Raw genomic sequence first — 19,298 nt, 5'->3', positions numbered from 1 at the left:
CCCCTTTCCCGTACATTCTTACCGCTTTGCAGAACTCCGTTAGGTAAATAGACCACAGTGGCATTATTGTTCCCCCTCATGAAAAGCAGATAGGACTTTTCCAGTTTTCTTAGTTACAAACACCATGGTATATGTTCTGTGTACCCAGGCAAGAATTTCTCCAGGATGTAGAAGAGAAAGGAGATTCCCGATGTGAAGGAAGTGCATGCCTTCAACTCTGCTAAATTTCCAGAGTTCCTGAGACTTTAGTGTATTCAGTGTCAGATGTGTACTGGATTCTGATACTGCCATGACTAACCAGGGACTCAGCAGCAGGTTTGCTGTCAGAGTTCCTAGGTCAGAAGGCAACATAATGTCTGATTGGACCAAAATCTCAGTTCGATCAAGGACCGGGCTCCTTTCTGGAGTTTCTGGGGAACAGTTCATTTCCATCATTGAAAATGTTGGTAGACACAGTTCCTGGCAGATAAAGCAAGACCCTGTGTCCCAGCCTCTAGGGACCACTTGCATTCTAGAGCTCATGACCTCTTCCATCGTCACAAGCATCAGCAGCTGGTCTAGTGTGCACTCTCACACATACTCACACTCACACCTACACCACACACTCAGTACCACACACACACACACACACACACACTGTGCCTTTTGTCTCTCCTGCCTCTTCTCGACCTCTGTCATCTTCCTCTGATCTGTTCTTCAGCCTTCCCTTCTCTTTGAAGGGTTCATGTGGACATCGGGTTCCTTGGTAACTCAGTCTCCTTGTGTTAATTCTGTAACCTTAGTATCACTGCCACTGTCCTCTCCCTGTATTTAGTCACAGATTTCAGGGGTAGGATGTTGACATCTGTGGGGCCATATCCTGTCCACCAAAGCCTTGATTAATATTCATACCCAGCATCTTACCAATACCCTCTTCTTTGTCCTTCACCTTTTAAAATGATGCCTTCTGAACAGGTATAGTGACACACACCTGCAATCCCAGCTACTTAGAAGGCTGAGGCAGAAGGATCCCTTGAGCCTGGGCATTTGAGACTAGGCTGGTAAACATAGTAAGATACTATTTTTTATTAAAATAATATCCTTTGAAGCAAGAAACCATTCTGTATATAAATGTAATATATCAAGGCATGGACATGTACGGTGGCATAGCCACATGAAGAGGTCTCTTTTTTCTTTCTTTTTTGTCCCATCCCCACACCCTCTCCTTTGGAGACAGTGTCTTTCTAGCTACACTCAGACTTGCTCCAACCTTACAGTCTTCCCTCTTCAGCCTCTTGAATACTGAGAATAGAGGTGTACACCATTGTGCCCAGCTTAGATCAATCTTGTATGATAATGGTGTCTGTATTTCCTCCTGACTTTATATGCAGAGTTTTAACCCATCTGAAAGTGAATTTCCCTGTGCACTATTGAGAATCGATCTTGTTTGACCCTGCTCAGTTGCGAAGTGTATGTGCTTCATGATCTGAAAGGGTCCTGTTTCTCTGCACCCTTTGCCAAGACCCTCTTGTTGTTTGTCCACAGTGAGTTCGATATCTACGGGTTTAGGACTGTCCCTGACGATGATGAGGAAGAGAAATTGGTCGCCAAGGTCCGAGCATTGGACCTGAAGACTCTGTACCTCACAGAAAACCAGGAAGTTTCCACTGGGGTCAAGTGGGAAAACTATTTTGCAAGCACAATGAACAGGGAGATGGTGTGCTCTCCTGAGCTGAAAAACCTGATCCGAGCAGGCATTCCCCATGAGCACCGCTCCAAGGTGTGGAAGTGGTGTGTTGACCGTCACACCAGGAAGTTCAAGGACAGCATGGAGCCAGGCTACTTCCAGGCCTTACTCCAGAAGGCTCTAGAGAAACAGAACCCGGCCTCCAAGCAGATTGAGCTGGACCTGCTTCGGACTCTGCCCAATAACAAACATTACTCCAGCCCCACGTCAGAGGGCATACAGAAGCTTCGCAATGTCCTGCTTGCCTTCTCATGGAGGAATCCGGATATTGGCTACTGCCAAGGCCTAAACAGGTGGGTGTCAAACTATTCCTGTCTGTGGTTTAGAAAAACTCCGGGTACCAGGCAGTACCCGGCAGCTCCCTCTCCTCCCAGCTGACTGAGAAATGCTTGTATCCTGGGGGAAAGGAGGGATAGCAGCAAGATAGTTTTCATGATGTGGTACCTCAGTTCCAGAATAAGGCAGGCAGATTCTGCTTCAGAAAGCATAAGGACTACAGAGGGGTGTGGGCTGTGGCTCAGTGGCACAAGTGGCACTCGGCTAGACCCCAGCACCGGGATGAGTCAGCACAGACGTCAGCTCACTTGAAGATCTTGGAGTCTCATTTTTTCCCTCCTTGCTCTTCTCTTCACACTTGGGTTTGAATCGTAAGAATCTGACCACTCTGCTTGACAGTTGATGGAGCAAAAGCTTGTGCCCTTTGCCTATGCAGGCTCCTCAAGTGTTTGGGTTTTTGTTTTCTTCTGCTGATTAAAACTCAGCCCTTGAAGGATCTAAACTTTCTTGCATATATATATGCATCCCCATCTACCCCCTCCTCCCCATAAATTTTTCTCATTCGTATCTGTTCAGTTTTGTAGCCAGTTTGAGTAGACTCCCTTACAGGTCTTGAATATTTTTCATAAGCAAAAACCACTTAGGGCCTCTCACCGTTTTGGTGCCCCAGGCTTGCCATCCTGAGCTCTGTGTGCTGGACCAGGATAAGGCTTTGGGAGTAACCAGAGTCCGCTCCCTACCCAGCTCCTCTCAGTGCCACACTCTGAGTGCCGGAAACGGCTTCTCACCATGAGTCTCCTCTTACCCTGCTTCATCTCTCTCTGCTTTCTGTTCTCACTTCAGTCTATGTGTTCGTATTCCTTTCCAGATAGGGGTAGTAAGTAGCTTGTCAGAGAGATAAACTGGGCATGGTCACTTAATCCCAGAACTTGGGAGGCTGAAGTAAATGGGTCTCTGTTAGTTCGAGGCCAGCCTGGGTCTATATAGTGAGTTTTAGGGCAGTCAGAGCTAGATGATGAGACCCCACCTCAAAAAGGAGTTGGGGGGTGGATATTTGTGGGTACTTGAGCAGATCTCCCATAAGCAGTGTGTGTGTATGAGTTTCAAATGCTGGCGTTAAGTCTGGCTGCTCAGAGGCTCCTGACCCATGTCAGCTTATGACCCCACCCTCAGTAAGCTGTGTGTCTGCAGTGGGAGAGCTATGAGAGGGAAGGTTTAAAGCTGGACTGCCACTTACTTAAAAAGCAGATGAAGCCTAATGGCTACCAGGGAGCCATGATGTCGTTGTCAGCGAGGACAGAGTTGTTCTCTTTACCTGGGAAACCATGACTCCTCTGTCATCAAGGATGGGGTAGTTCTCTCTGCTCTTGGAAGCTTAAAAGGGACTTCAGGATCTCTTAGATAGTCTACATTTAAAAACCAAAACCAGCCTAAAGCGGTCTTGGTTTTACTTAAAGCCACAGCTCACACTGTATTTACTAAAACATACTAGAAGCTGAAAACCAAGTCCAGGACACCACAGTGAAGACTAACTGGGCACCCACCCTGCCCCCAACAGGTCTGTGAACCTTAGAGTACTGAGAGCTCTGACTGGCTCTGCTCCTGTGCTATTAACACTTCTGAGTTTTAAAAGTTGGGGTCGGGGAGATATTTCCCTGTCTTCCGAGAGCCTTGTTCTTCAGTGTAAGAGCCATCTCTTTCTGGATTTGTGCATATCATCTCCAGCCTCGGTTTAAATGACGTCTGACAGTCTCAGTTCTGGATGTCTCACCCCACTCCTGGTGTCCTCAGGGTACACCTTTGATTATTTGATTTTTGTCTGTGTAACTGCCCCCCACTTTCCCGACTCCCCATCCCTTTTAGGAAGCTGAGGTCACCCCCTTGCTTCCTACCCAGGCCCTGCTTTTTAATTTGAGGTTTGCTGATTTCTTTCATTTTTATCAAAGAAAAAGGAGAGAGCAAATTCCAAGCAAGGATGTTTTCCCTATGACTCAAGCAGATAAGCTTTAATTAGAGCAGAAGTTCTTGGATTTCAGCGAAGTACAAAGGGACTTTTCCTCAACTCTGCTCCATTTCTGAGAACTGACCTCAGGGCCTCACGCATGTCAGACCAGCTCTCTGCCCTAAGTCAGCCTCATCCCCACCCCTGTTTTGTGATGCTGAGAACTGGACCCAAGGCCTGAGGCATACTCCTAGGCAAGTGTTGTACACTGAGCTGCATCCCCAGTACACACACCTCCTCACACTCACCTCTATTCCAAACTCTGAGACGGGCCTTGCCAACTTGCCCAGGCATGAGCCTCAATTGTGCTCAAGACTACTCCAAAACTGGGATTAGTCATTACCAACAACCTCTTGATTGTGACAGTGTTCAAATTTGGAGCCAGGTTTCCACTGTGAGCAACACAGCAGTTGATGTGTTGTGAGCCTCTCCTGCCTCATGTGCCCACCTCAGGAAGTTCCGAAGGCCTCTCATGGGATCCTGTGCGATCCTGTGTCCTCCCTGCAGTGAGGCAGCTGGGTAGTGGGTGAAGTCAGATTCGTAAACCTCCTCATACCCTCACATTCACCTTGTTTTTTAGACATTAAAAGATTTTTTTTATTTTTTTATTGGCTATATTTTTATTTACATTTCAAATGTTATCCCCTTTCCCGGTTTTCCAGACATTAAAGGATTAATTAAAACATTCTAAGCAATGAGCTCAAAGAATTAGCTGCATTAGCAAAATGTAAGAGCAAAACATTTTTTTAAACAAGGCTAATGTATCACAGGGAGGTGATTTCACTGGGGAATAATTTCAATTTTGAACGAAAATCAAATGAAGAATCAGAGGAATGTGGCCTTTCTCTTCAGGTCTTAGAGGATCTGTCACTTGCCCAGATGTGCTTACCTTTCTTCATTAGAGAAGTGGAAATCACACTGGCTACTCGAGAAAATGGCTTGAGCAGGTGTCCTGGTGAAAGCAGGAGCGGGTGCCAGCACTGACCTAATCCTGTCTGCCTGTAGGTTGGTGGCAGTGGCGCTCCTTTACCTGGAACAAGAGGATGCTTTCTGGTGTCTCGTTACCATTGTGGAAGTCTTCATGCCTCGAGACTATTACACAAAGACTCTATTAGGATCCCAGGTACTTCTAAAAACACTTTGTCTTAGTCACTGGCATAAAACCATAGTGACCTAATTAACCCGGGGTTGGGGATGGGGGTTGGGGGACAGCTTGCATACATGACTGCAGTGACTGATCTCCGTGTGGACTCTGTCAGCTCCTTCAGCTCACTGCGTACCACAGAGAGACAGCCCTCCTGATGGCAATCTGTCACAGAGCAAAGATGCGGGGGGAGCCTATTCTGTTACCTCAGGCCTCCCAGAATGCAGGCTCCACCTGGAGATGTGCCTGTAGGATGACAATGGGCTGCTGAGGAGGCTGGGTGGGACTCCATCCTGGAGAAGAAGTGAGTTGAAACAGACTCTCAGCCATTAGAGGTACCACAGGATCAGCTTCCTTGGTGCCCTACCTTGCCTTTCTCTAGTTTCTGAGAAAAAATAATGATGGATCCTGAAAGCAGCTGTAGGATTAGCTCAGAGGATCTGAGTGGTGCATTTCCATTCACACCATTGACATCAGGGGCCTGAGCAGGGTGGTATGGGCTGGAAGAGGCCAGATCATCGTCTACATTTGGTCTTGCCTTGGGCACTCACCTCTCTCAGGGCCTGGGGCTGCCCTAGTATTCTTACCTGCTTTCTCTGCTGTCCTGACCCTTTTCTGTTTCCTGACTGTCTTGCTCTCCGGCTCTTCTTGTCTCTCAACCACAGCTCTGCTGCAGCTGCCTCCCCTGGTCCACAGCCAACCTTGCCTCCTTACGCAGCCTGTCCTTGCTTTCTGCTCCTCTTAGGCTAGTCCCATGGGCTCATGGACAGCTTCCACCCACCCATAAAGCTGCTGGATACCGTTCACCTTCTAGTGACAGGGCACTGTCCCTGTTTGTGGGAGTTCTCTCCCAGAACACCATCCCCTGCTCATCTAGAAAGTTCCAGGTCAGGTCCAGAGTACACCCTCCCCTCCAAACTGCCTCACTGTGTTCCCAGGACAGCTGTGAGGGGCTCCTCAGTTCCTGCCACCCTTACCTGTGATGAATATTACCTGGCTGGATTAACCCTTTCCTGCCTCTTATCCTCCAGCTAATTGCTGGTATCATCTGAGTCGCAGCTCTATTATCTTAGGACGTCCAGCACATTCCAGAGAAATGTCAGCACTGCAGGAGCTCCTGTTTGGCCAGAAAAGGGAGCCAGTATTTAGTGAGGCTGGCCCCATACAGCCAGATCCACTCTCGGAACATACCGAGTAGCAACTTCCGGTCCCTCATTGGACTCTGGAGAATAGGAAGGCTGAAGATAATGAGCTAAGGCTAGTTAGTTGCCTAGGCCCAGCAAGGTGGCTCACTAGGTAAAGACACTTGCACCAGTTTTGATGGCCAAAGTTTAATCTCTAGCACCCACATAGTGGAAGGAGAGACTTGACTCCTGCAAGTTTTCATCTCCACACCATGGTACATGCATGCCGAAAGATGATGCAGTTGCTATGGGGCTGAGCTGGGAATTGGACTCAGCCCTTGAGTCCCCATGCCTAAGCTTTTGCCCCTTTCCACAGTGTCACTGGAAGGTGGTGAGAAGCTGAGCCATGGCTTCCCACAGCTGCCAGGTCCTGGTCCCTGTGCAAGCTGCTCATATGTCCATGGACACTGAGAGAAGCTGGCCCAGTCTCTTTGGGTTCTCTTCACTTTCTAACTACCTGTGAGGTACTTCCCTGTCAGGATGAGTTTGTAAGCTAGGACATGGACAACAGGGGGTGAGGCACTGCTCTCGGTCAGCTGGGATTTTAAAAGCCAGTGGCTAATGCTTGCACCTGAGGGTAGCCCTTCAGGCACCAACTCAAAGTCTCAGATGACCTGGGGCTTTGTAATGAAACAACAAAACAAAACAAAGCGTTGCTGTCCCTGAGCACTCGGGGTCATCTGGTACCTTTTCAGCCTGAGGTCGGTGCCAGCTTCTTCTCTGAGACATCTATAACACATTAAGTTATCTTCAGTATCTCTGTGTGCCGTGTGTGTAAGGCTGCCCCTAAAGCAAGCGTGCCCTCAGCCCCAGCTCTGGCTTTGCCAGCTCCCGGAGCCCCAAGCCTGCTGCCTGCTGTTACTGTGACCCAGCTGCTGGCCAGGATTCCCATCTTGCCATCCTTGAAGTGCGCGTCGTGTGCCAGGACCTCACCAGGCATTTCAGACACCAATGAATGACACACTTATCCCATGTCCTCCAGTGTTCAGGGAAGGAGGGGTGAAGCAGGCCTGAGCAGGCATTCCTTGGCAGCCTGCTCCATGCCCAGCCCTCTGCCAACCCCTGGACAGCCTCATGTGGGGCACCGTCTGCCACCTACTTGGGGGAAGAGATGTGTACACAGATGTTCTCCCGCATGGAAGCCAGATGGATACCCTGTCCTTGCAGATGTGTTGGCTGGCCCTCATCTGGATAGAATAGATCCTGTGTCATCACTTGGTCTCATGCTCAGATGCCCATCTCTGTTTCTTTCCAGCTACTCCAATGCAGCACCCGTCCCCATTGCCAGAGACTTGAAGTGTTGCCGGATGTGTCATTGTTTGAGTGCTGAGGGATGAAATGAGCAACAAGTGTGTGATCTGACTGTCAGGACGGCACTCCTCAGGGGAGGGGACAAGGCTTCCTGGCAAATGCTTGACCTCATAGGCAACTTCTGGGCACCATGGGATGGTCTGACAGCTTTTAAAATATTTTCAGCATTTTACATCTAACCTGAGTTTGTCAGGGACAGGTAGACATGGGTGAGAGGTGAGACGGGCGCTATAGCCTTTTCTGGGCACTTTTGTTTCTTAAGTATTCAAGAAAATGATATTCATTTCAGCAGTTTGTACCTCTGAGCCTGTCTCTTGTTCTTGTTAAAAAGCAAATGTGCATTTTAATGCTGTTCTTCGTCGACCCTAGGGTATATTTGTAAGGTATAGAATTAGTTCTAAAACACAGTTTTTAGCTATTTATTTACTTATTTGTTTTTGTGTTTTTGAAAGGGTTTTGCTGGCCTAGAACTCTGTATCATTCTGCCTCAGCCTCCCAAGTGGAAAGAATAAAGGTGTTCACCATGCCTGCTGGTTTTTAGCTTTGCCCTTTAAAAAGTTAAAATTCAAATAGAGATTATTAAAACACACACACACACACACACACACACACACACACACACACACACACACACAACTTCCAACAAGTGTTGCCATTATCAAAGTTTTGGGCTGTCCGTTAGAATAATGTTCTTAAAGTGTTACCATTTGATTAGACTGTAGCTGTGTTAGTATTCCAGAAATCCCAGTAGTGTACACACCTGTAGTCCTAATTAACTGGGGTGGTCCTAGTAAGGGCTACTAGGGACCCTTACTAGGGATGAAACGCCATGACCAAAGCAACTCGAAGACAAAAGGTTTATTTGGCTTGCACCTCTGTATTACTGTTCATTACCAAAGAGGTCAGGACAGGAACTCAAGCAAGGTGGGAACCTAAAGTCAGGAACTGATGCAGAGGCCATGGAGGAGTGCAGTTACTGGCTTGCTCTTCATGGCTTGTTCACCCTGCTTTCCTACAGAACCCAGGACCACCAGCCTGGGGATGGCACCACCCACAACTGGTTGGGCCCTCCCCTGTTAGTCACTAATTAAGAAGGAGCGATACAGCAGTGATTCCCAACCTGTGGGTCAATGACCCCTGGGGGGGTTGTCAAACAGTTCTTTCACAGAGGTCACCTAAAACCATCAGAAAAGCAGATATTTACATTATGATTTATACAAATAACAAAATTACAGTTATGAAGTAGCAACAAACATAATTTTATGGGGGAGGAGGGTGTCACCATAACATGGGGAACTGCATTAAAGGGTCACAACATTAGGAAGGTTGAGAACACCGCTCTACAGGCTTGCCTACAGCCTGATCTTATGGAGGCATTTTCTCAATCAAGGTTCCGTCCTTGCAGGTGACTCTAGCTCATGTCCAGTTGACATAAAACTAACCAGCACAGGGATACAGTTAACAGCTTTGCAGATTAGCCTGAGGTGTCCTCCAGGGCAGACTCCATAGAAGCACCTTCAGTACCTACATGCTGCCATACTGTTCTCCAAAGTGGCTATCCAGCTGATTTCCTAGTCAGCTTCCCTAGAGAGGGTGTCCTACCCCATGGTCTCAGCACGAGCAGACCAGAGCCTGATCCTCCAGGGCCTGGCTTTGTGCTCCTCGTCACCCCCTTCTTTTTTTTTTTTAAAAAAGATTTATTCATTTATTATATATAAGTACACTGTAGCTGTCTTCAGATACACCAGAAGAGGGAATCGGATCTCTTTACAGATGGTTGTGAGCCACCATGTGGTTGCTGGGAATTGAACTCATGACCTCTGGAAGAGCAGTCGGGTGCTCTTAACCACTGAGCCATCTCTCCAGCCCATCGTCACCCCCTTCTTGCACTTGTACCTCTCACTGTAGTGGTCTCAGATGCCACATCTTTGCCGTCTCCGTGGCAGGCTCAGAAGTGGGGTGTTCTGAGCACCCTTTCTTCCCACACACACAAAGGAGAGTTACCTTTGGCAGTTACCTTCAGTAGTTTTGAGTTCCTTGCACCGACCTCTGTTTTCATCAGTTTGGCCAGGGACCTCGGCCATCCCTTCTAGTCTCCCTGTTGCAGCTGGAAGGATGGACCTAGAGAACAGGTTTCACTCTCCCGGCGTCCTCCTGAAAGCTGTAAAACATTCTCTTTTCTTCTCGGATGTTTGCAGACTGGGGGTAGGGAAGCTGGTATTCATCTTTTCATGTGTCAAGCAAAATTGATTAGACTGGAAAAAAATGCATCTGAGTCCCACTGTGCTACCTGAGCATTGTTCTGTGAATCTTGTTTCTGCTACCTACATGCACGTGCACACACACACTCACGGGGGGTGGGGGGAGGGTCACACACAAAGTAGGGAAAGCTCCTTGGTGTGGCCTCTCAGCCCTTGCCACAGTTATGCTAATCCATTTTTCTAGCTGCCCCATTTATCTCTTCAATCCTCTCAGTCATCCTTGAACCTTATTTAGCCTTCTACCCAACACAGGCAGCACTCACCAGTCGCCTAACATAACATGCAGTGTCTGTAGCCACCTGTGACTTGTCTGTCGTATAGTAGTATACACGTCTCTTTTAATGCCCACAGCAGCACAGTGGGTAAGTCAGCTATCTCTTCCTGTCCTCCAGACGAGTACAGAGCTGTTCCGAGCATCCCTTGTAGGTGGGTAGACGCAGCTAATAAACTGGAACCGAGTGAGATCCACCTGGCATCCTCTGACTCTAGTGTTCTCTGACCTTGCCCTGTCAACCCTGTCCATTGCATGGTGTGAGCGGTAATGTTATATTCTTGTTCGGTGCTCATGTATCTAAGACTGCCTGTATTCATAGGAGCGTTGGCAGGCTGACACCAACCTGCGCTCTTCAATAGCCTGCTCCCACGTGAGATGCTGAGTGGAGGCTGCTTTCAGACTGGAGACCGTTCACTTCTCCCCATGCCCTAGGGAGAGTGACACTTAGTGGCCCTGCAGCATTTGAGGTCGGCTGCTCCTGGGTCACAGAGCAGTCTGGCTCTGTGATGTGCCCCACATGGACATCCAAAAGAGCGGTGTTGCTGCGTGTCCCCATGGGCGCCACCCTCTGTTCTCAGGTGACACAGCTGTTCTGGTTTGCCTGCTTCGTGCCCTGGCAGACCCCAGTCCTTTCTCCGCTTTGTTCCCTCTCCAGGTGGACCAGCGGGTGTTCAGAGACCTCCTGAGTGAGAAGCTGCCTCGACTGCACACCCATTTTGAGCAGTACAAAGTGGACTACACCCTCATCACCTTCAACTGGTTTCTGGTGGTATTCGTGGACAGCGTTGTCAGCGACATCCTCTTTAAGATATGGGACTCTTTCCTTTATGAGGGACCAAAGGTGAGGAGACTCTGCAGATATAGACACTTGTCAGATGTGTCAGTACTGGCAGAGTAGCCAACTCACCTGGAACTTGTGAGGTTACCCCAGCATCAGATCTGCCTCCCTGTGATGTGCCCCGCAGGCCTTGGGGAGCAGCAGTTACTCATCCATGAAGGACCTCACTGTGAAGCTATCCTGTCCTAGAGTAAACTAGCATAACACTCAGTGGCTTCATGCTCCAGCACTTGCCTTGCTCATGGGAGGCCTCTAGGTTCAGTCCCTGTCCTCCTGCTGCCTCCTGCTACTGCGCTACACCGTAGCACAGCACATAAGAAATAATAAACAAAAGGCTGGTGGGACAGCACAACAAGCCTCACAGCCCGAGTCTAAATCTCTGTGATTACATGTCGGCAGGAAAGAACCAACTTCTGCAAGTTTTCCTCTGACCTCTACACATAAGCATATAAACAGACCAAATAAAGAAGTTTAGTAAAAATAAAAACTAAATATAACTAAGGATATATAATAGGAACACAGTCTCTCTCGATTTATATGTTGCCTTCCACGTTTCTTAGGCGTAGCTTTTAACTTGACTGCATCTTGGAGCTGGTTCTGTGTCAGCACATACAGGGCCTGTTTCGTAATGTGCTAGAGTTTCCTTGTACCCAGCAGCCCCCAACATTTTGGCCATCTTGGTTGTTTTCAATCTCTTGCTGCTTCAGAACGAGCTGCACCCAGCTCTCGTGCGACTTTCATCTCTCTACACTTATGCAAGTGCATTATAGATTTAGCCTAGAATTTCAGGATCGAAGGTTGGTCCATGGGTAGCATTGGCGTTACATCAGATTGCCCCTCCAAAGGGCTTTCTGCAGTTGAGTGTATATGTCACCCCGTATGCAGATCCAGTGTCCAACACAAGGCGTTACCGCTTTTGTTGTCTAACTTACCGTTAGTACAAAGATTTCTCAGCTAGCATCATCAACACTGTTTCTATTGGGCCATAGCTGAGTATGTGAGGAGAACCATGAACAATTTAACCCTGTAAATAACACTTTCTAAGTATGATACAGTGTAGGCTAGAGAAGGCTATTCAGGGCTCTTAGATGTAGAGAAAACAGTTTGTTCCAAAGCTGCCTGAACTAGTAAGATTCCCCCCTAGCCTTGCCCGGGGTACCCCAAAAACAAATCAGCGAAATCCACTAATTATTTCACCATATTGAAAAGTTGGTCAGACCCCTGTTCACCAGCTGTACCTGACTCTGGAGTTGGTGGCTTCCCATTTTCAGTCACAAAAGCCCGGGTTTTGATCTTATGTGAGACTGTGTCTAGGTGTGCATTCTTTGTTAAATACAAAGATTAGTTAGCCCAATGTGAAGAGATTCCATGAGTCACCTTCGTTCGTGGGAACATTTCTGATTTGGGCTGAACAGTCGGGAACCACAGCATTGCTTTTCCTGTACCTAAGGGCCTTGCCCAGTCCTGGAAGTCAGCCTTCAGGGCAGGTGTGTGCCCACGGGCAGGGCCCTCAGGATACTCCTCTAGCAGTTCCAGGAAGGCACTCAGCTTCGGTGACAGTTCCACGGTCTTCCTGCAGGTTATTTTCCGTTTTGCCCTGGCACTTTTTAAATACAAGGAAGAGGAGATCCTGAAGCTGCAGGATTCGATGTCCATTTTCAAGTATCTCCGATACTTCACTCGCACTATCCTTGATGCCAGGTGAGTCCAGAGGGGCCCAGACTCAGCTGTCCAGGGCGCTGTGGGGCTCCTACCTGGAGAGAGAAATGGGAAAGGCTGCGGCCTTCCAGTGACTGGACACCAGAGATGAAGTGGGTTTTGTCCTTTATTCAGTGAATAACTCCCAGTAACTGAAAGCAGTGGTTCTTACCTAAAGCTTTCTCTGCCTCTGATAGGCCAGAGCCTGTAGGAGATGGTAGACAAAAACTCAGCCCTGAGCTCGAGGTTTCCTGAGAGAGCAAGCCTCTCCTGATCCACGTAGTAATGAAGATGTGTGCCTAAGCTGTGCTTGACAGGGATGCCTCGGGCACAGAGGTGTTTGGGGACAGTGGGAGGGGCCAAGCTCTCGCCAGGGTGCTGAGGCCCTTGGCTACATCCTCACCTGGCTCCTTGGACTGTGCTCAGGAATTTTAGCTTAATTCTAAACATGATGGAAAGCCACTAAAGGATAAAAGGATTGGGGCAGGACCAGCCACTGGGAGAGTAGACAGTGGCTGTTAGAAGGCGCCAGGGAGGAAAGGTGGTGTCCTGGAGGGGGTGTCCTGAGAGTTGGAGAAAAGTGGAACAGATTGAAGAGATTGGAGATTTTGAACTTAGAAGAACCTGAGATTTCCAGCTTGAACCTCTGGAATAGTCATGAATCATTTCCCCACATGTACACATGTACACACACACACATGTATACATACACACACCTCAAGCCACATGGCTGTTTCTTGTCTGGGCCGCCATTTTCCCTAGGCCACAATTGGTGGTTGCTCTGCTTCTGGCAGCTGGGGTAGACATTGGTTGGCAGAAGCTATACCAGGTCTCAAGGGAGGCTGTCACTGTTTTTAGGCTCTTTCTCTTGGGGAGTACATTTTCAAGATGGTTTTAGGCTTAGTGCTAACAGTAAAACTCACGGGATTCATGCACGGTGAGAAAGGGTATCTGAGTGTTTGCTGGGTAAGACTAATGGAAGGTTTAGGATGAGGACTTTGTTCATACCGCATTGGTCAAGATTATTAAGAATAACTGAATTCCCACATGGCAGTTGATACTCTTGAGAGAATTTTGGTTCCAGAGATGGATTTTGCCTCACCATGACAGTCTTAAGGGAGATGTCAGGGCTGCCTGGAGATAAGTCCTCCTCCTCTACTTCCTGTCACCATTGGACAGGATGGGGCAGCTCCCATCTTGCCTGATCCTACAGCGCCACCTTGTGAGTGGCTCGTGGTGCAGTTTCCCCTTTGCTTCACCAAGAGCTCCCAACATGAGTTCCAGTTCCCATTCCCCCTTTCCTGCACCCTCCCTCCTACCTCCTGAGAAGTTGCTGGGGCTGCTGGTGCCTTGGTCCCACCCCGACTCTGGAGCTCCAGTATTGTAAGGAGCTGCCCATACTAGCTGTCTGAGGAGAGGCAGTTCTGCAGGGTGGATACAGGAACCAGTGTAACTGACCCATGAGTGCTAGAGAACAAAGCCAGTCATTCAGACAGTCCTTAGCACTATTTTTATTAAAGACTGTCCAGTGGCTCAAGTATTACAAACTTGAGACATTGTTGTCATTTGGTGCATTGAAAGCTGAGTGTCCCACTGTAGAGTGTATCTGGGCACAGGTCACACTGCAGATAGGATCTGATGTCACCACCACGCCTAGTCCTAGTCCAGGACAGTTTTCCTGAAGACTCGTACTCGTTGGCACCTGCTGTCACTAAGTGAGCACAGGCTCTCAGAGCCCTCATGTAGGAACCATCTAGAGTACGCCGCTGTTGCTTCCAGCGTGCAGATGAAGAATCAGACCAAAATGGGTTCTGAGCTCACTGAGCCTTCCGCCTCTGCATAAGATGGGCCTCGGCTCCCGGGATGGCGTTCCCCCATCACCCGGCACACATCCCTCCCCCCTTCTCTGTGTCTAGGCAGTGCTCTGAGCACTCGCATGAGCTCTGCTGACGTCTGTCTGCTGCCCTTTGTCCCACCAGGAAGCTGACCAGCATCTCCTTTGGGGATCTGAACCCCTTCCCCCTGCGCCAGATCCGGAACCGGAGAGCCTACCACTTGGAGAAGGTCCGGCTGGAGCTGACAGAGCTGGAGGCCATTCGAGAGGACTTCCTGCGTGAGCGGGACACTAGCCCTGACAAAGGCGAGCTGGTTAGCGATGAGGAGGAAGACACTTGAATGAATCCCCACCCCAGGATGCTGCCTTCCTTCTTGCCTTCCTTCATAACCAAAAGTAGCAAAGGCGCATCTGCACATCAGCTGTCAGAATGAAACATCTACAGCCTCTGGGCACCTGCGGGGCAGATGTCCAAAGCTAAGCTGCACTTTCTCGTCTGCCATGAGGGCAGGGGTCTGATGGCTTTACAGCCATTTCCATGCCGTGGCATTCAGTCATATGCGTCATATGCTTGCTGCCTGATGGGTGAGTCACCAGGCGACTGTTTCCAAGGGCCTGTTTACATCATCTGCCAGTTGTATGTTTCACCTACAGAAACTGTTTGACATTTCCCTGTGCGCTTTCTTTTTATCCAAGGGCAACTCTGTGGAGGAGTGCACATGGAGCTGCAGCGTGGCTGCATCCAGGGGTAAAAGGTCACCATAAGAAGAGGGACCTCTTTAAAAAAAAGCGAGCACAGAACTGGCCTCCCTAGAGAGCGTGGGAGCCCTCTGCTGGTGGCTTCGCACTGCCAGCCACTATCCCTTCTGGACTAACCTTTGCCCTCCTATACAGCCTTTTCAGATTGTAGCACTCACGCTGCTCTGCAGCCAGCCCCACACTTCTCATTGCCAGCTATTCTGCCAGATGTCTGTCCCAGCTTACAGTGGGGCTAGCGCATCTGGGAGGTGACTTATAGACAACATTCTCCAACTGTGGCTAGATTGGCGTTCCAAAGGAACCTTACAGTAACCCACCCCTGCATAAAGGAACACAGGAAACTCCTATCTGTGGCTTGTGGGCTCCTGGATGGCAGTGGCCAGGGCTCTAGAATCTCTTCTGCCCAACAGCTGGGTGGGGAGTAGAGCTGACTGCCAGCTTCCTACATCTGGAAGCACCTTTGCTTGGGAACAAGAGTAATGAGTTCTCCTAGTCTCTGTGTTGCCTGGATCATCCTTGTCCTTAACAGGGATCTGAGGACACTGTGGCCTCTGGTATAGCAGACTCTGGGGACTTGGAACACTTCCTTCTTGAAGCCCAGAGAGGGTCTGAACAAAAAAGGTTATTTTTGCTCAGTCCCAGAGCATCCCTAATGGTGGCTGTTATGAGAAAACATCTTCTTACACAGTATTATGGGAACACAAGGGAAACAGCCTCAAGTGGACTACTTTACACTACCTAGGGAAAAGAAATTAGAAACAATCCTTAGTGTAAACACACTCAGACTGAGGAGTGGAGCAAGACAGTTTCGAGAAACGCTTTTTCCATGACCCGTTTTCCTGTTTTTGCTGTCTGCTTTCTAGCACTTGAATGGCTGAGTCCATTTTCAGCATCTAAATTTGCTTCACTTCTCTAAAGTTGCTTCATATATTACCATGTAAAAGGAGCTGGTCTCTATATTTAGCCAATAGCCCGTCTCTTTTCAGGTATCAGAAATGTCATCCTTGTGTCTTTGAGATGATGGTTTGAGGCCCGGCTTCTTGAAGAAGCTGTCTGGAGCTGGACAGTGATCTATCTCACCACTGTTCCTAGGCCTCCCTGAGACCAAATGCTGGAAGATGCCCCACCCCCTGTAAGATGCCGGCTGTCAGCCTTGGGGACAGCTGTTAGGAGGTTAGAGTTGGAGCCCCATGGCTTAGCTCCAGCCGCTCTGATTTCGGTTGTCATGTCAATTTCCTACCAGAAGATCCAGTCCAAATAAGTATTTGGTGTGGATGCTCTCAGTGGAGCATTTGGTGTGGATGCTCTCAGTGGTGGGTTGCTTTCGCCCTGGCACCAGTGGAGGCATCTTTAAGTACTTGGTGATGCTGAGGACAGGACCATGTTCCTGGCATGCGGGGCCCTGGGTTCCATCCCAGTGATGAAAAAAAATCTTCAGTATGTGGGGATTGTGGGGAGGCGCTGTTCTGCCATCCCCTGAGAGACAGCATTAGTTTCTCAGGCAGTTAGTATCAGTGCCCAGGTAAAAGTCTCAAGAGGTCCCAAAGGGACTCTCCTCCCTGGAATAAATGACTCGATGTCTGCAGAGCGGAGAAGGGACGGTTGCCCTCTTTCCAGTTTGGGGACAGAATAACAGAGATTCATCCCAGAGGCACAGCCCCAGTGGTTGAGCCATCGTCTCTCATGCCCTCGTCACTGAGATTGTCTTTACCCTCCAGTACTCCTGAGACTCCAGACTTCTACCAGACACCATGGCAGGTACCCCTAAGGTCAGTGGCTGCCTCAGGCTGCTTTTCATCTAAACCTTTACCCAGCATGCAACCCATGGCTCCTGCCTGGTGAGCCTTGTGGGCTGAGAAACCCAAAGCACAGCCTCCAGCGCGTGGGTCCAAATGCGTGTGCCACAGTAGGGGAGCACCCTGCCCTCAGCACCCCATATGGTGGGACTTGCCAGTATTTCAACTGTTGATACTTTTATATTTTCACTACATTTTATATTTTTATAGACTATTTTATATTAAGGTTTTTTCTAGATTCTGTACAACTTTTATATAACAAGTTCTATTTTGTGTGCACATCTCCCCTGTATGTATTTATAGCAACCCAAGCCTCTCAAATTCCAGGTCCCTCTTGTGCCACCTTTTCCCCTTAGCCTTGACTGTCACTCTCTTCTGCTCACCGAGGTAGCCTCGGGGGCTACTTCTAGCCACCATGACAGCCAGACAGCAGGAACTGGTGTTTGTCAGCTGTGGTCTGTTGATACAGGAAGTACTCTGGGCAGTAACCCAGTAGCTATGTTACTGCACAAGCCCTTCTCGCTTAGTGCAGTGATGTCCTGGTGCAGCCACCTGTGGGCGGGTGGCTGGACCCATCACGAAAGTCCTTGAAGACAGAGGCTAGATGAAAGCCCAGTGTCTGAGGTCCTTCTGTGGGCAACTGGAGGACTTGAGGGCACACTGCCAAGTGACTGTCCTTTTATATCCTAGCAGCTTCTGTGCTCACCCTTGAGTTAAATGTTAGACTTTTAAAGGAAGAAATAAACTAATTTGTATTACATTCTGCCTCGAAAGGTAGTTGTAGTCATTTGTGACAGAAGCCTCTACATGGTCTTGTGGTACAGGGTGTGCATGAGGGGCCTCTCCAATTTGCCAGCCTGTGATTCTTATGTCTCCTTCCTTGGTTCCATCGGGATAGGAGAGACAGACGAGCTGCCCTTCTCAGCACGGGTAGGCCTTAGTTGTCCTGAGTACCACGGCTGAACCCTGGGCAGAGGCTGAAGCCAGAGTGAAATGCTGCCTGTATCAGGAACAGTTTACCCACCACACACCTCACCCCTCGGGAGATAGGTACCCTTTTGCACCAGCTGTGCATGCCCAGCCTGACTCATGGCTTGTTTGCCTCCTGTCTCTGTGGCCAGCTCAGACCCAGCTGCCACTAGGGACTCCCCCAACCACCTCTGGAAAAAAACAAGAATGATTAGGACCAAATGTCTTTCCAACAAGGGGGAGGGGAGTTTGACCAGGGCTCGTCAGTCAGTGTAGGCCTGGACCTACACAGCTGCTGTTCTTTGGGAGACGTAAGTTTATTCAGCAAGGCTGGGGGAACTCCTGAGGCCACATAGCACTATAGTAATGGCAGAGGCCAGAGCTGGGTCAGGGACTTTAGGGCTGTGCTACTGTGCCAGCGCCTGCCGTGTATGGGTCTGGAGCAAAGAAATGGCTCTGCTCCCATCTTTGTGAGGAGTTGCTATGGGAAGTGAATTAGGCAAAGTTATAGGAAGCCATTACTCAGACTGTGGGTCCCTAGGGCCTCTTTGGGCCTACAGGGCAGCTGCAGACACAAACAAGAAGGAAACCCAGTAAGAAGCTTCTCCACCCTCATCCTGGTAGTACTTGGATGCACACAAGCCACCAGTGACTTGCTTTCCTGAATGACCTGGTAGACTGCCTGACTTTGACCAAGCCATTGTATGGGTGTACCTGGAGCCCAGAGTAGGAGGTAGGGGTTCGAGCTATAGTGGGCCTTTACCTCCTAGGCTTGCACTCCTGGACCAGTCCCTTCCCTCTACTATGACCTTCTCACCTTTCAACTTCAGGATGAGATGGCAGGAGCATATGGAACCCAGAGCTGGGTAAACACCTTTACTCCTAAGAGCACCAATCCCTGTTCCACCCTTCCCTACTCCTAGATAGAGCAAGTCAAGGGACAAGCATTGACTGGGTCCTCCTTCTGATGCCCTTTCCTAGCCTCAGGGAGCGACTTCCAGTGTGCCCACATTCTCAGTGGCCAGGTGCCTCCGTGCTCCCTCGTGCTCCGCACTTTGGCAAATAAAATGGGGCGGGTGCCCTCCCTCAGAATCTCAAGAGCCTCAAACTTGGAGGAGGGCCTTTATGCCTTCCAGAAGACTCCAGAGTATGGCTCTCAGCCAGAAGGAAGGGGTAGATGGGCCAAGCCCGGAAGGAAGGCTTAGTTATCCGTCACTAACCAGGAT

General features: G+C 49.2%; 1 protein-coding gene across 4 annotated transcripts in view; it reads left to right on the top strand.

Annotated features, from left to right (window-relative positions):
* Nucleotides 1-17,876, top strand: part of Tbc1d2b (TBC1 domain family, member 2B) — a 68,651-nt gene extending 50,775 nt beyond the window's left edge. For 2 of the 4 annotated variants that reach the window (NM_001413794.1, XM_039081539.2), the window contains 5 exons: nucleotides 1,525-2,019; nucleotides 5,010-5,127; nucleotides 10,834-11,019; nucleotides 12,596-12,717; nucleotides 14,694-17,876. In NM_001413794.1, coding sequence (NP_001400723.1) covers nucleotides 1,525-2,019; nucleotides 5,010-5,127; nucleotides 10,834-11,019; nucleotides 12,596-12,717; nucleotides 14,694-14,889 — 1,117 coding nt within the window. In that variant the 3' untranslated portion in view covers nucleotides 14,890-17,876. Of the gene's footprint in view, nucleotides 1-1,524; nucleotides 2,020-5,009; nucleotides 5,128-7,587; nucleotides 8,170-10,833; nucleotides 11,020-12,595; nucleotides 12,718-14,693 lie in introns of those variants that run through there. The other 2 variants (XM_063265567.1, XM_039081538.2) reach the window with 2 other exon arrangements.
* The last annotated feature ends 1,422 nt before the right edge of the window (nucleotides 17,877-19,298 follow it).

Source organism: Rattus norvegicus, chromosome 8 (assembly GCF_036323735.1).
Source record: "Rattus norvegicus strain BN/NHsdMcwi chromosome 8, GRCr8, whole genome shotgun sequence".
NCBI lineage: Eukaryota > Metazoa > Chordata > Mammalia > Rodentia > Muridae > Rattus > Rattus norvegicus.
Note: the sequence above shows the minus strand (reverse complement) of the source record. Positions and strands in the feature narration are given on the sequence as shown.